Source organism: Manis pentadactyla, chromosome 3, assembly GCF_030020395.1.
Source record: "Manis pentadactyla isolate mManPen7 chromosome 3, mManPen7.hap1, whole genome shotgun sequence".
Lineage (NCBI taxonomy): Eukaryota > Metazoa > Chordata > Mammalia > Pholidota > Manidae > Manis > Manis pentadactyla.
Genome location: NC_080021.1, coordinates 200,924,387 through 200,942,428, shown reverse-complemented (window position 1 = coordinate 200,942,428; position 18,042 = coordinate 200,924,387). Strand labels below are relative to the sequence as shown.

Sequence of the window (18,042 nt, the reverse complement as noted above, 5' to 3'; positions counted from 1 at the left end):
TCCACATAAACATATGGAGTTCATGTCAGACTTAAAATATCAGAATTGCCTTTCACTCCTTCTACTCTGGGGAGCTTGTCCCATCTCTTTAAACCTGCCGGTCCCCACCAAGCACACGCATGTATTCTTGTGTGTAGTCACTGAACCGAAGATATCACTGATTATAAAGTGTACCAATAAGGAAAAACACCTGCCAATTAACTGATGGTGCATCGTCAATTGTAAGAGCATCCTGATAACAAAGCTATAAAAATGTGAAAACAAAGGCATCTCAGAATCAATGAAATATGGTATAAACTGCTGCTTAAAGGCTGATACCTTGCCACCTTGCCATCCCTGGTTAGCTAAGTTCTCGTGTCTATCTGTAATGTGGTCCAGGGGACAGAGGACTGCAGCTCTTTTGTTTTGCTGCTTTTTGTTATCTTTACTGTTATTACCTTTCTCTCTGCTGCCAGTATCAAGATGAGTAGCTGCCACTCCCAGACTCCTCACCCCAGCCCACGTTCAATCTATCCCAAAATGGACTGTCCTCTTCTACCACACTTGTTCTGACCAGTCAAGAAGAGGAAGCAGGCATTTTGAACAGCAGCCCTCATCCCTCCCTCCTCCACACCCTCCATTTCAGCAGAAACTATTAAATAAGTCTTATAAAAAGAAAAATTATACTTCTGAAGGTGACCTAGTTGGGACCTGAGATCCTCTTGTTGTGAAACTACTGAAGACCTGCTCTCTGATCCTTCCTCTGGATGTGTTGAATTCAGTGGGGTGAAAGTTCTGGACAGGAACTGGGTAATGTAGCCAGTGTGAAGAAGAAACATTGAGCCAGACAGGACAAACAGTGGACTGGGACACTGTTTTGACCATAGATAATATATGTTACACTGCATCCATTCCATTAACTGCAATAAATCTCCTTTTCCTTGAAGGGCAATAATGTTGGGAGATTACTTCTGGTTCCAACAAGCATAGAGAGAGAGCCACTCTACACAGTCTAGGAAGAGAAACAAGTTTTTTAAATAGAGGTCTCACAAACAGCCAGAAACCTGGACACACTCTCAAATCTATTTTTTATTGCCTTAGTCATGAATAATGCAATATTCTAGCCAGCTTTCCTGCCTCTTCTATCTTACAAGCCATCCAATATTCAGAGCCAAATGAAACTTACTAAACCTCATTAACAGCCATATCATTCCATTGCTCCTATTTTCCCTCTGCTTATTATTGTACTCCTGCCTCTAAAATTCTAAAGTGGCTCTCTACTGAATCTAGTTTAAAATTTAAGCTCCTAAACTTGGCAACCAAGACCTGAGGCTTAGCTCATCCATCTCCTCTCACAACCTCACACCCACCCAACATTCCAGTCAATATGAACTACTTGCAATTGCTCAAGTTAAGTAGAAAATTTTTTAAAAACCTACACCCCAACACACATACCTCATATCAAATTCCTTATAGTTTCTACTAAACACACAGCATTTTCCTATACTGCAGTCTTTATTTTTCCCTTTGCCAGGAATGCCTTGCCCAATTCTCCTTCCTGTTAATTCCAACATTTCCTTGAGGTCTTATTCCAATTGTTTACCTACATTCAAAAACTTTCTTTCCTGACCATTAATCTGAGGTACATGGCCCTCCTCCTATGTATCAAAAGTATCCCCATACATAAGTCATGTCGTATATCACAAGGAACATGACTGTAAATTCAACTTACTGCGCCATCAAGTCTACAACCCAAATGATACCAATAGTTTCAAGATATCTAGTAAACCTTCTAAAACGAGTATCTCAAAGTTAAAGCAAAGATCTCAGCAGCAAGCTGATGGCTCCTGCTGATCCTGATAATACATATTCCCTGTCATACAATGTTCTTCCCCTTTCTTATATAAGCTTTATTCAGAATGTCTGTTTTGGAGCAAGGCAGAAGGTCATACCAGACACTCATTCATCCATTCATCAAATAGTTACCAAGTATCTACAATGACTACAATAAAAAGAACTAAGCAGATACTGTCTCTACCTTCAAGAAACTTTCATTCTAGCAACAAAGACATTAAACAACTAAGTAATAAAATCAAGTTTAATTACAAACGTTGCAAGTGATGTCAAAGAAATGTACAGACTACTACATTCAATGGTCAGTCCCCATTTTATAAGAACTGTCAGCAGCACTTGACACTCAATCACTCCCTTCGTCCTTCAAACACTTGCCTCAGCTGGCTTTCAGGATATCCCACTCTTTGATTTTCTTCCTATCTTACTCTCCTATGTGTATTGTTCTTCCCAATCTCTTCATGTTGCAATGGCTAATGGCCGTTTTTCTTCTTACCATCTATATATCCTGATAATCCACAAATTTCTATTACCAACCTGGACCTCTCTCCTGAGCCCAAAGACCCTCTCCACTTGGATGCACAAACATAATGCCCCAAACTGAATTCCTAACCTTGCTCCCTAATCTGCCCTATCTGCAGCTTTCCCTATCTAGGTTGAAGGCAACTCCATCATTCCAGCTACTCAAGCCAAAAATCTTGGGAGTCAACCTTGACTCTTCTTTTTTTCTTACATCCCATATCCAGTTCATCAGCAGATCTTGTTGGCTGCACCTTCACAAAATACAGAAAGATCTGACACCCTCCACTACCTTTACTGCTGTCACCCCAGTCACAGCTAACAACATCTGTGCCTAGCTAACTGCAGTAGCCCCCAAACTGGTCTGTTTCGCCCTTTGCCGCCCCTCCCAAGAATCTATTCTCAACAGACCAGCCCAATAGGTCCTTTAAAATTTTTAAGTTTGATCAGGACCCTCCTTCTGCTCAAAGCCCTGCAAAAGCTCCCTATTTTACTTAAGAGTGGAAACCTAAATCTTGGCAAGAATCTGAAACATCTGAACCTCGTTTCCTCATGAGTATCATCTCATCATTTTCTACTCCTCGGCCCTCATTCCAGCCACACTGGCCTTCTCCTACTCTTTCATCACGCTAAGCATGGTCACCTCATGGTATCTTTATACTGGCTACTTCCTCTGCCTTTCATACTTTTCCCTCTGGTACCCCATGGCTAACATATCCCCAAGACTAACTCTACACCCCCTTTAAGTCTATGCTCAAATGTCACCTTCCCAAAAAGACCAAACCTTTCTACCCTATTTATAATTGCAACCTACCCTCCCCATCACCTAAGACTCCCAATCCCCCTAACTTTGTTCTATTTTATCCCATAGCATTATCACCTTCTAGCATACTATATGCTTTATTTATCATTATGTTGACTGTCTGTAGCATCTCTCCCCTAAGGGCAGAGATTCTTATCTATTTTGTTCTCTGTTGTATCTTAAACAGCTACAACAGAGCTTGGCATATAATAGGTGTCCAATAAATATTTGTTGTATAAATAAAACCTAAGAATCTTAGAGTCAGACTAGGCTTTTTCTAACTTTGTTACCCCAGGATCCCAAAGACTAAAGGTTAGGGGAGTGAAGGAGAGGAGGATAGGACAAAGTGCAATAGTAATAACAAACTCCTTCACCTTCCTCCACACTAAATGGTAAGACCGAAGGTAAGGACTGCATCACATTCACCTGAGCACCCCTAATGTCTTGTACACAGTAGACACTTAGTCAAGTACCTATTGAATGCACGAATAAACAGTGTAGAGAACTGTGTCTGGCATATAAAAATGTTTGGAAGGTAAATGAATACAAAGTGACAAGTAACATAATAGAGGTAGCAACAGGAAAAATGCTATGTCAGGACTTGGTTATCTCAGAGACCTCCCTTTCTAACTGCCTGATTGTCACTATCAACTCTAGTAATAGCTGTGATTAAAGTGGTAAGAGGAGGTTGAGAAAGGACACAGAAGGAAAGGAAGTTGAAAAAGAGAGGCACAGTAAATTTTCAACTGTGATCCACAATAAGTCACTTTTAACAACAAGATTAAGAATACATAATAGATATACACTCACAAATATATATATATTTTACATATTTATATATGACATTTCTACATGAATCAAAAGCTTATGAAACAATACTGACTTAATATGTGCAATGTTCTCTAATTTTCTATTTTCTTCCATTAGAAATAAAACAACTAAATTCTGGCTGCTCCCTACTAAATCAGTTTCACAATCCACTAAATTGATTTCACATCTAACTAAATTGATTGCATGCCTCAACAATGAGTACTGACATGTAGTTTGTAAAATCCTGCAGACGCACTTTCTCTATACTCATCTTTTGCCCCATTGCAAAGAATATCCCTCTCCAGAAAAATCTTTAAAGAACTGCATCTGTTAGGGAAACATAACGGAAACAAAGAAGCAATTAAATATGGTTCTGATCCCACAGTGGGTCCAGGAATAAAGGTATCTTGGTCAAACTGCAAAAGAAAGGAATTTTTAAATACTAATTCCTGGAGTCTAGAATAAAAGAAAGATGGTGACTACAGAGTTGGGTGCAATGGCTACTACATCTTCCTCAGAGTTACATTAGCAACATGCTCTCGTGCTCCAGAAAGAAATCGGCGGCAAGAAAAAAAATCCAAAATGTAACTACTGTAGATTAAAAGCCAAAATTTATGAACCACTAAGGGTAAAAACAATGTGCTTTATTTATTCTCTAACAGTTCCAAGTTTGAGACATGACAAATGTAATGTGTGGAAATTACTTAGATCCTGATTTGAATAAATCAACTGCAGAGAAAACATTTTAGATACTTGAGGAAGTTAGAACACTGACTGGGTATTTGATAACAGTAAGGTATTAGTATTAATGATTTTTAGCTATAATAATGATTTTATGGGGTTTTTTAAAGAGCCTATAATTTCAAAGACACATATTGAAGTATATACAAATGAAATGATAGTATGACTTGGATTTGCTTTAATATAATCCAATGGGGGTACAAATGGGGTGAAGGGGTACAAATGGGGATGGAGGCAGGTATGCTGATGAAACTGGCTAGGTGTTGAAAAATGGTTGAATCTGAATAGTACACGGTATAATATTCTACTTGCATATATGTTTGTGTATATGTTTGAAATTTTTCATAATTCAATGTTTGAAAATTAGGTAAAAAGGGAGGTTAGGGATTATTTAATTCCTAATTTTATACAAGGGGCACTAAGCACAGAGAGCTACTGCTGTTCAAAAAGTAAGTAAGAACAGTATGGCCGATATGAAAACTAATTGGTTTCAAATACTAACAGCATTTTGGACATTAATGAAAATGTGTTGTATCATTTCTTACCCTAACCAGATTGAATGGTGACCTGAGAATCTGGAGAATAGATTAAATGTTAAGAAAAAATAAATTAAATGTGATTCTGAGAATACAAAAGCCCAAAGGATCTCAAAGAAAAGATACTGACTGAGTTAATTTGGAAAATTTTAACTTTACAATCAAGAGCACACACATCTGAAGAGTACCTAAGTGGACTACTTCTCTGATTGTACTATATTTATGTGATTTTATTTGCCCAAACATAATTTATGAACCACTAAGGGTAAAAAAAATGTGCTTTATTTATTCTCTAACAGTTCCAAGTTTGAGACATGACTAAAAAAAACATTTGAACTTTAATAAGTCTAACAGAGAAGGCAAATAGTGAATCTGTGGCATCTTACTACACTGATGGACAGTGACTGCAATGGGGTATGGGTTGCAACTTGATAATATGGGTAAATGTAGTAACGACATTGTTTTTTCATGTGAAACCTTCATAAGAGTAAATATCAATAATACCTTAATAAAAAGTAACTTAATTAATTTAATAAATAAGTCTAACAGAGCTTACACATAGATTTTATGGTAGTTCAATATGAAAGTCACCAATTTGCCAAATCTACTTACTGGATAGAAACATTTCCAACAAATCAATTAAGAACTTACTGCTTTAACCATCACCTTTAATACTTATGCAGCATCATTTAGCAGAAAGGATGCAAGAAGCGCAGTAAAAAAACAAAAAATGAGCAAAAAAAAGAACTGGAAGAAACTGTGTATGTTTAATGACACAAAAGCATTCATATTATTGCCAAGAAGTATGCCTGCTATCATTGTTATAATTCAACATTGTTCTAAAAATATTAGATAACTTGATAAGAAATGAAGAAAATTTTTATACTAACAGGGCAAAGACATAATTATCACTTTTTGTGATAAGGCTTTCAACCTGAAAACTGTAAGAGTCTGAAAACTGTTGTAAAAATTTCTCTTACAACATCTTTCCTGTACCAAGAGTTCTTATTTAGCACTTACATTTCATCTTCCCAGCCATTCATTCTATAAGAACTCATTGGCATTTAACTATATACATTACAAAGTTATTTGCTTGCCATTTCCTGTCCTCTCCATTTCCCTCTATCTTGAAAAGTTTCTAATCTGACTGATTTGGTGTTTAGTTAAGAGCCCTTCTGGAAGATTTTTCTGTTATGATATCCTTGCATGTCCCTGTATCTTCCTTTCATCTTACCAGTACATGTTTTCTTGACTAAGTCTCTTCCTATCGGTAATCTATAGATGTTATTCCACTGCCTTATAGTTTCTGGTGTTGACAATAAAGAGTCTGAGATCTGGTTTTTTCCTTTGTAAGTAATAAATATATTCTTACTGAAAGCTTCTAAGATTTTCTTTTACATTTGATAGTCTTCTGAGATTCTCCCAGATGTCTTTTTCCTGCACATAAATTCAGCTTCAAACTTGGTAAATCTACACACGTCTTTGTTCAGCTCAAAGGAAATGTTTCTATTTTTAGTTCAATTATTGTTTGTCCTCTATTTGGTCTTTTTCCTCCTCTGTGACTCCTGATATTTGTATGTGAAGTCCACTAAGTCTCTCTTCTTTCTCTGCAGGGTGTTTTTGCTTTGCATTTTGAGGTATCTCTTGATTTGAACTTCTGGTGTTAACAGTAACCATCCAATCCTTCAACCTTTTTTTTTAAATTCAAAACACAATCTTTGTGTAGTTCCAGAAAGAATTTTTCATGCTATCATTCAATGTCTTAAGTAGTTGTATTTATTTAGCAAGGTATTTTCTGTTCTCTTTAGCAGTCTTTTTTTCACTGAAAGCTGCTATACTGGCTGTTTTGTTTATGCTTTCTGTGTCTGGATATTAGATCCCCTTAGCTGCACTATATTTTTTCTGTCTCCTCATTGCTCTGTTCACCCCTAGAGAAGCTAAATCATGGCAACCTTGCCAGCAGTAGCAAGTGCAGTGGTTTCTGCCCTATGGGCAGATAATGTATCAGACTTAACCAGTCACTAAATCCATTGTGGGACATAAAGAAGTCTCCCTGGTCTCCTCAGGGTCCCAGCCTCAAGGGGAGGAAACACCTATCTCATCTATTAAATCACCCTGTTGAGGTCCTCAGATCTCCATGGGCCAAGCTCTCTCCAGGAACCTCTGAGTATTTATTCTTTCTCCAGTGCACTCTACAGGCCCCATTCTGTCACCTGGCCCAGAGGGGAACAAAGTCCTTTATAAGCTTCTCAGTTACCTCTCATAGAATCAGTGCTTTGCTTATTCCTTCCAAGTCCTGCCCGCCTGCCACCCTTACAGCTGCTCCACGCAGGGAAGTTTGCTGATAGTTGGAAAGGGAAGACAGTAAGGAAATAACTCCTAACAGTCACCTTCCCAAAAACCCCCTCTAGCCCTCAAATAAGTGGAAAATATTCCAACTTGCCAACTGAATATTTCTAGGAATGTTAATAAAGATGTGAAGATACTTTCAAAAGGAATCCAAAAATATCATTCATTCACTAAATATCTGAGTGACCACCATGTGCGGGGCACTCACCCAGAACTAGAAATATCTTAAGGAGTTTCCTTGGAAAGGGGCCACAATAACATGTTTAAGTTCTGATGTTAGTTGTAATAAAGGTCCTGTTAAGTTCTTAAAAAGTGAAATAAAAAAGTGGTTCCCACTATATATTCTCTTCACCATTAAACATACTTTTCCAGAAGAGGATTGCCATTTAGATTTAAGATGAAAGAAGTTAGGGTTTTCACAGGCATTTTCTATTAAATATATGGAAAAACATATAATGAAATTAATTGTCTTTAAAACTTTTTCCTGCTTTAAACTATTATGATATCTAGGTGGAGAATAAGAACCACAGGAAGGGAAGAAAGGCTCTCCCTTTCTGTCACTTTTGCCAGGTCTCCCTCATTTTCATACAGCATATTCCCTAGCCTGCGCGCTATCAGCTTCGGCCATACATTAAATCTAAAGCTGTACGCAAAGCCCAACCATATACAGATTCCTCTGTCATGGGATTTAGGCACTCTGTGATCTCAGAAGTATTCATGTGAAATTACAGATAACTCAGCTTTTAATTTTAAAAAAAGGCATAAGAATATACCTTTGAATCTTCAGAATTTAGTAAGATACCGAAGACAAGGATGGAGAAAAGGTCAAGGAAGAGCAGATGGCTTCCTGCTGGCTTTCCTGAGACTCTGCAAGTATTACAGTGTTAATGTTTCTAGCATGGCAATCAGCTGAAAAGTATGTCATGTCATCCAAGTCAAAGCCAGATAACTGAAAAGAGCCTTGTATGTACAGTAAAAAGTTTATTTCGCAACAGAAAGACTGAGAGTCTACTCACTCCCACCCCTCCCTGCAGCCACCCCTCCCTGCAGCCACCTGACAAACATCTCAAGATTGTCAGGGACAAAAAATGAGAATGCAATAAATGTATTTTTTTAAGTACATACCTGTTTTAGGCCATAATGCATTGACTGCGATTTCACCTTTAAATTCTTCTGCCATTCCAAGCACACACATAGACATACCATACTTAGCAATGGTATAAGCTGAAAGAAATCACAAAGAATATTCCTTAAGAAACAAGTTACTTTGTGAGAATAACCAATTTCTTTCAGTGACTATATATAATATGTACAAAACATGATTTTTAAAATGTACTGTTTTTAAAAGAACAGTTTTTAATGGAAATAGCTAAACAGGAATAAAATAGTTTTATACATTTCCATCCATATATTTTATTAAAAGAAAAGAGACAGTAATAAAATTTCATATTTCTCAATACTACATGGATGTTACATTATTGTTTCTTAATCTGTTCTTTTTATTCTTTCAAAGATTTAAAGTCATCATTTAAAGGGAAACTACTGCTAATAAATAACAACAACAAAGGTTGCAAATTCCTTTAAGTCAGTCAATTAAAAAAGAACTTCTTTCAATTTTCCTCTGTGGGTTTCTATTCTAACTGCCTGTCCAAAGTTTAGTGAAATATGTAGAAATAAGGACTAAGTATCTCATACAACTATTTTAAAAGAAGCACCTACACAAAAATGATGTTATTTAGCATACTCAACTTAGTTTGCTGTGAAACATAAAGTATTTCATGGATCATTTTTAACTAGCTTTATTGAAGAATAAGTTACATATAATAAAACATACCAATTGGGACTTGAGCAAGCTTTCTGGGATGATGGAAACCCATTTCTTTTAACTCACTTAAGATTTATTAGTATATGTGGATACATTGCAATAGTGACGTTTTGATAGGTAAAGCCTCCCTCATCGCTTAGCAATGTCCCCCTCTCCCCATCCCACGTAAGCTCCTGTTTGTACATACCTGCAAAAGCCTACATATTAATTTCATAACAGACACACAAAACTTGAAATCCAGACTTTAGACCACAATTTAAGGGTGATTTCTACTTGACTGGACAGTAAGCTTCCTTTCCTTCAACTCTCCACTGTCATTACAAGGCTGTAGGTACCTGCCCTTGTAATTCAGGGTGCACTGGGGAGCATGGTGCACTGCCTTACAGCAGAAATCAGTCACAGACCCCAAATTACCACCTCTATGGACACATTACTAACCTTTGGGTTTGGATATAATCAAACCCAAAATGCAATTTGAATTTCACAGACATCTGCTTTATAATGTAGTTAATAATTAATATAGGTTGATAGACTGAAGATGTCAGTTGTTGGAAAACATTTCTTGATCTGTTGGTTATATAGATATAAGTATTACATTTTTCAATACTCATCAGACCAAATCATTAAGACCTGTGCATTTTACTGAATGTAAATTATACCTGAATTTTTACAATTATAGATAAAAGATTAAGAATCTACTTTCCAAAATGCTATTGATTCTGATTGAAAATTTGATGTTGAATGCTACGTAAAAATGTGATTACATTATAGACACACTGATTTAATACAAAACAAATAAATCAAGCAAATCATTTCTTCATCCTACCACCTACCACAGTGCTGTTTGAACCACAGCGGATTTAAGTTCAGTGGAGGGCTGAGATTGAGGATATGAGCAACGTTACTCTTTTTCAAATAAGGAATACATGCTTTAGATCTGAAAGCAAAAGAAAACACAAGTTTAGTTAATAGCTAACAACTTCCCCACTTTTTAAAGTTATATTTTAAACCATTTCTACAGAGCAATTGAACTTGTCCTGTAATCTGTAGGGGACTTTGGTTTGTTTTTTACTTCACCAGAATGAGGAAAAGAAAAGCAACTAATCTTCTTCCTCAGAAGCTTTGCTTAGTAGCCTGATGAGAATCATGAAATCCTTGGCACATTAGCCTTAAACCCAGCTGAGGTTATCCTCAACTGCATCCTTCCAAGTTCTTCCTCTCCAACACCACATACAACGCATAATTTTCAGTAACAGTTAATGTCCTTGTCAGCCAGCACTGCCAGCACTGGTAAAGACACACAGGTGTTCAAGTCAGACAGACTTGGGTTCAAATCCTCCCCCTGCTCCTTCATTGTGTGATCTTAGGCAAAATATAGAATTCTCAGTTTCCTTATTTGTCAATGTTGGTAATACCTGCTACAACCAATCTAGGATTGACCAAGAAATTAAAATGAGATGATAGATATGAGATACTTAGAACAGTAAATATACTGAACATGAAATAAACAACTGCTATTATTAGTATCATATATGCTGATTTATTTCAACTTAGTAGGTGTGGTATTCCTTCTACATGGGAACTGTAATTTAATAACATACCTTCCAATACACCAAATTTAATTTGTACCAATATGTAATGCAATATTCCTTTGGGAGTAATACTTGTTTTTTATGGGTATGTGAACTGTTCATAAAGGTAGGCAATTCATTTTACAAAGGACTCAGGTGCAATATCTTAAAACGTTTAATTATTAACCAATATCAGATTATTGCTTAATAACAGGTTATAGCTTAATAATTTACAGCTTTTAGTTTTCATATTAAAATTCTTTAGGACTTTGAACTAGTACATTCTTCTTTCAAGTCAGTTTTTATTGCCAAATGCACAATATTCATGTTACCACGTGCAACATCTTTTCAACTTTATAAGCCAAATTTAATCAATACCATTAAAAGATCTTTATATATATTGTTTTTCCTTTCCAAAGGTGCTCCACTTTTAGGAGGGTGAGGTAAGGAGGGATGAATAATATTCCAGTTGATATTCATTAAAGCAGTGAAACTTCACCTTAAAGCACCAATAAATAAAACAAATCTACTCCATGCAGTAAGACCATATTTTAAACTCAAAAGAAAATCTCATTTCATTTACATTATAAACATGAACTTCTCTTTTGATCTATTATACCAAACTATTCCACCTGCACTTTGCCCACCTGGCCCTTGGCATTACTAATCCTAAATTGGGTGAATTTTTCACAGCAACATGCCCTATCATATATATTATATTGAAAACTCAGCACCACAATTAGATGCTAATATCTCCCACATAAAAGAGTTGTTTATTGAAAACTTATTACGTGCCATTTATTGCCTTTTTTTTGGTATCATTAATATACAATCACATGTGCAACATTGTGGTTACTAGATTCCCCCATTATCAAGAACCCACCACATACCCCATTATAATCATTGTCCATCAGCATAGTAAGATGCTATAGAGTCACTACTTGTCTTCTCTATGCTATTCTGCCTTCCCTGTGCCCCCCGCTATGCTGTGTGTGCTAATTGTAATGCCCCTTATTCCCTTATCCCGCCCTTCCCTCCCACCTTCCCCAGACCCTTTCCCTTTGGTAACTGTTAGTCCATTCTTGGGTTCTGTGATTCTGCTGCTGCTTTGTTCCTGCAGTTTTTGCTTTGTTCTTATGCCCCACAGATGAGTGAAATCATTTGGTACTTGTCTTTCTCTGCCTGGCTTATTTCACTGAGCATATAATACCTTCTGGTTCCATCCATGTTGTTGCAAATGGTAGAATTTATTTTCTTCTTATGGCTGAATAATATTCCATTCTGTATATGTACCAAATCTTATTTATCCATTCATCTACTGATGGACACTTAGGTTACTTCCATTTCTTGGCAATTGTAAATAGTGCTGCAATAAATATAGGGGTGCATATATCTTTTTTCAAATTGGGCTCCTGCATTCTTAGGGTAAATTCCTAGGAGTGGAATTTCTGAGTCAAATGGTATTTCTATTTTGAGTTTTTTGAGGAACCTCCATATTGCTTTCCACAATGACTGAACTAGTTTACATTCCCACCAGCAGTGTAGGAGAGTTCCCCTTTCTCCCCATCCTCGCCAGCATTTGTTGTCCCTAGTCTTTTCTATGTTGGCCATCCTAATTGGTGTGAGGTGGTATCTCATTGTCATTTTAACTTGCATTTCCCTAATAATTAGCAGTGTGGAGCATCTTTTCATGTGCTTGTTGGCCATCTGAATTTCTTCTTTGGAGAAGTGTCTGTTCATATCCTCCGCCCATTTTTTAATAGGGTTACTTGCTTTTTGGTTGTTGAGGTGTGTGAGTTCTTTATATATTTTGGATATTAACCCCTTGTCAGGTATATCATAAAAAAATATATTCTCCCATACTGTATGGTGCCTTTTTGTTATGCTGATGGTGTCCTTTGCTGTACAGAAGCTTTTTAGCATGATGTAGTCCCATTTGTTCATTTACGATTTTGTTTCCCTTGCCCCAGGAGATGCATCCAGGAAAAAGTTGCTCATGTTTATATTTAAGAGATTTTTGCCTATGTTTTCTTCTAAGAGTTTTATGGTTTCATGACTTACATTCAGGTCTTTGATCCATTTTGAATTTACTTTTGTGTATGGGGTTAGACAATAATCCAGTTTCATTCTCTTACACGTAGCTGTTCAGTTTTGCCAACAGCAGTTGTTCTTCAGGCTGTCATTTCTCCATTGTATGTCCATGGCTCCTTTATCATATATGAATTGACCATATATGCTTGGGTTTATATCTGGGCTCTCTAGTCTGTTCCATTGGTCTATGGGTCTGTTCTTGTGCCAATACCAAATTGTCTTGATTACTGTAGCTTTGTAGTAGAGCTTGAAGTTGGGGAGCGTAATTCCCCATGCTTTATTCTTCCTTCCCAGGATTGCTTTGGCCATTCGGGGTCTTTTGTGGTTCCATATGAATTTTAGAATGATTTGCTCTAGTTTGTTGAAGAATGCTGTTGGTATTTTGATAGGAATTGCATTGAATCTATAGATTGCTTTAGGCACAATGGCCATTTTGACAATATTAATTCTTCCTATCCATGAGCACTGGATATGTTTCCATTTATTGGTATCTTCTTTAATTTCTCTCATCAGTGTCTTATAGTTTTCAGAGTATTGATCTTTCACTTCCTTGCTTAGGTTTATTCCCAGGTATTTTATTCTTTTTGATGCAATTGTGAATGGAATTGTTTTCCTGATTTCTCTCTCTGCTAGCTCATTGTTAGTGTATAGGAATGCCACAGATTTCTGTGTATTAATTTTGTATCCTGCAACTTTGCTGAATTCAGATACTAGATCTAGTAGTTTTGGAGTGGATTCTTTAGGGTTTTTGATGTACAATATCATGTCATCTGCAAACAGGGACAGTTTAACTTCTTCCTTGCTAATCTGGATGCCCTTTATTTCCTTGTGTTGTCTGATTGCCATGGCTAGGACCTCCAGTACTATGTTAAACAGAAGTGGGGAGAGTGGGCATCCCTGCCTTGTTCCCGATCTTAAAGGAAAAGCTTTCAGCTTCTCGCTGTTAAGTATAATGTTGGCTGTGGGTTTGTCATATATGGCCTTTATTATGTTGAGGTACTTGCCCTCTGTACTCATTTTGTTGAGAGTTTTTATCATGAATGGATGTTGAATTTTGTCAAATGCTTTTTCAGCATCTATGGAGATGATCATGTGGTTTTGTCCTTTTTGTTGATGTGGAGGATGATGTTGATGGATTTTCAAATGTGGTACCATCCTTGCATCCCTGGAATAAATCCTACTTCATCATGATGGATGATCTTTTTGATGTATTTTTGAATTAGGTTTGCTAACATTTTGTTGAGTATTTTTGCATCTATGTTCATCAGGGATATTGGTCTGTAATTTTCTTTTTTGTGGTGTCTTTGCCTGGTTTTTGTATTAGAGTGATGCTGGCCTCACACAATAAGTTTGGAAGTATTCCCTCCTCTTCTATTTTTTGGAAAACTTTAAGGAGAATGGTTATTAGGTCTTCACTAAGTGTTTGATAAAATTCAGCAGTGAAGCCATCTGGTCCAGTTTTGTTCTTAGGTAGTTTTTTGGTTACCAGTTCGATTTCATTGCTGGTAATTGGCCTGTTCAGATTTTCTATTTCTTCCTTCATCAGCCTTGGAAGGTGGTATTTTTCTAGAAAGTTGTCCATTTCTTCTAGGTTATCCAGTTTGTTAACATATAATTTTCATAGTAATCTCTAATAATTCTTTGTATTTCTGTGGTGTCTGTCATGATTTTGCCTTTCTCATTTCTGAGTCTGTTTATGTGTGTAAACTTTTTTTCTTGATAAGACTGGCTAGGGGGCTATCTATTTTGTTTATTTTCTCAAAGAACCAACTATTGTTTTCCTTGATTCTTTCTGCTGGTTTATTCTTCTTAATTTTATTTATTTCTGCTCTAATCTTTATCATGTCCCTCCTTCTACTGACTTTGGGCCTCATTTCTTCTTCTTTTTCTAGTTCCATTAATTGTGAGTTTAGACTACTTATATGGGATTGTTCTTCTTTCCTGAGGTAGGCCAGTATTGCAATATATTTTCCTCTTAGCACAGCTTTGACTGCGTTCCACAGATTTTGCATTGTTGAATTATTGCTGTCATTTGTCTCCATATATTGCTTGATCTCTGTTTTTATTTGGTCATTGAGCCATTTGTTATTTAGGAGCATGTCATGAAACCTCCATGTGTTTGTGGGACTTTTCATTTTCTTTGCATAATTTATTTCTAGTTTCATACCTTTGTGGTCTGAGAAACTGGTTGGTACAATTTCAATCTTTTTCAATTTGCTGAGGCTCTTTTTGTGGCCTAGTATATAATCTATTCTTGAAAATGTTCCATGTGCACTTGAGAAGAATGTGTATTCTGCTGCTTTTGGGTGTAGAGTTCTGTAGATGTCTGTTAGGTCCTTCTGTTCTAATGTGTTGTTCAGTGCCTCTGTGTCCTTACTTATTTTCTGTCTGGTTGATCTGTCCTTCAGAGTGAGTGGAGTGTTGAAGTCTCCTAGAATGAATGCATTGCATTCTATTTCCCCTTCTAATTCAGTTAGTATTTGTTTCACATATGTAGGTACTGCTGTGTTGGGAGCATAGATATTCATAATGGTTATATCTTCTTGTTGGATTGACCCCTTTCTCATTATATAATGTCCTTCTTTGTCTCTTGTGACTTTCTTTGTTTTGAAGTCTATTTTGTCTGATACAAGTACTACAACTCCTGCTTTTTTCTATTAGTTGCATGAAATATCTTTTTCCATCCCTTCACTTTTAGTCTGTGTATGTCTTTGGGTTTAAAGTGAGTCTCTTGTAGGCAGCATATAGATGGGTCTTATTTTCTTATCCATTCAGTGACTCTATGTCTTTTGATTGGCGCATTCAGTCCATTTACATTTAGGGTGATTATTGATAGGTATGTACATATTGCCATTGCAGACTTTAGATTCATGGTTACCAAAGGTTCGAGGTTAACTACTTTACTATCTTAGAGTCTAACTTAACTCACTTAATATGCTATTACAAACACAATCTAAGGGCTCTTTTCTTTTTCTCCTCCTTTTTCTTCCTCCTCCATTCTTTATATATTAGTTATCATATTCTGTACTCTTTGTCTATCCCTTGATTGACTTTGGGGATAGTTAATTTAATTTTGCATTTGCTTAGTAATTAGCTGTTCTACTTTCTTTACTGTGGTTTTATTACCTCTGGTGACAGCTCTTAAACCTTTGAAACACTTCCATCTATAGCAGTCCCTCCAAAATACACTGTAGAGATGGTTTGTGGGAGGTAAATTCTCTCAGCTTTTGCTTATCTGTAAATTGTTTAATCCCTCCTTCAAATTTAAATGATAATGTTGCCAGATAAAGTAATCTTGGTTCCAGGCCCTTCTGTTTCATTGCATTAATAAATACATCATGCCATTCCCTTCTAGCCTGTAATGTTTCTGCTAAGAAGTCTGATGTTAGCCTGATGGGCTTTCCTTTGTATGTGATCTTATTTCTCTCTCTGGCTGCTTTCAGGATTAGTTGTATTAATTATATTTTCGTATTATATGTGGTTTTAGGAGGAAGCCTCTGTCTCACCTCTCACACTGCCATCTTTAATCTCTCAGGCTGTTTTGTTTTGTTTTTAATAGAATCTTCAAACCTACAATTAAAGCAATGTAGTTGAGGCTATTGCTTTCATTTTCGGGAAATAACCTCGGTATAGAAAAAAGGCGGCTATTCTTGCCAAATGTGTTTTCCAAAGACATAATTTCACAAGGAATAAGAATGAGCATTATCATACATAATGTGGGGGGGTGTCACGGGGAAGGCAGTATTACACAGAGAAGACAAGTAGTGATTCTATAGCATCTTACTGTGCTGATGGACATAGATGGGTATGTGGTGGGGACTTGATAATGGGGGGAGTCTAGTAACCATATTGTTGCTCATGTAATTGTACAAAATAAAAAAAGTAATAATAATAATTAAAAAAAGAATGAGCATTATACATTTACGTAAGTCATATGTCAGCTAAAAAGCCAAGTCTGGGATCCAACCTTTGTTTGGGAACAGAGTTGGGAATTTTCTCTTGGATGACAGAGAGTTGATTTCTTTCAAATTAGAAACAAAATCTCTTCAACAATACACTATGGCCATACAATCTTGTCACAGAGCCAATGATCATATCTGCATTCAATATGAGTAAAGCGCTTAACTGTCTGTGGTCGAAACCACAGAAATGTATTTAGTCTTAGAATTCATAACATTGTCCATTTTAAACTTTTCAACAAGAGCAATTTCTAGTGAACAGTATAATGACAAAATCTCTACACCTCTGTGAAATATTTCTACATTAGTTTAGATTTTAATAAGTTTAAAATTAACACTGACCATCACAGCAACACTGCCTATAGTTATGATTACTAATTTTGACAAATTTCCATTACACTTCATAGGACATTTCTCAATACTTACATCATATTCTGATGCTTGTATCATAGGTTCCCAGCCTAAAAATGTTTTAATCACATCAAAATTCTCCTGACACCATAAATAAATATAACTAGGAGGGTCGACTATTTATATCTGTGGCTTCATCATCTATAGCAGAAAGCAGCACAAATGATTTAACTTTTTCACATATCATGCCCTGTTACACCTTAATTCAACATGCTCAGCACTATTCCTTGTTAGGTTTACATTTTTAAATACTTGTTTAAATAACTCTTTACATTTGATCAAAATTATTTCACTGTAAAAGACTGTAATACCCAGATAATTTTTTCTTATCTTTATAAGAGAAGAACTTCATTTAATTTTTAAAAATTGAAGTACAATTGATATACAATATTATATTAGTTTCAAGTATATGACACTTGGTTCAACAGTTACCCATATTTTTAAATCCTCCCCCTAACTAGTGCAGTTACTATCTGTCAACATAGGGAGATGTTACAGGATCATTGGCTATATTCTCCATGATAATTTCTTCATGTAACGTGTAACTGCATCACATAGCAGCATTGCTTATTTTATTTGAAAATAAACCTAAAGCCTA

The 18,042-nt window shown here is 36.2% G+C and overlaps 1 protein-coding gene across 2 annotated transcripts in view; it reads right to left on the bottom strand.

The window, feature by feature from the left end:
- Positions 1-18,042, bottom strand: part of HSDL2 (hydroxysteroid dehydrogenase like 2) — a 60,041-nt gene that overhangs the window by 28,378 nt on the left and 13,621 nt on the right. For both annotated transcript variants that reach the window (XM_036915645.2, XM_036915644.2), the window contains exons 5-6: positions 10,246-10,349; positions 8,713-8,811 (exon numbers count right to left, since the gene is read on the bottom strand). In XM_036915645.2, the coding sequence (XP_036771540.2) occupies positions 8,713-8,811; positions 10,246-10,349 (203 nt within the window). The remainder of the gene's footprint in view (positions 1-8,712; positions 8,812-10,245; positions 10,350-18,042) is intronic.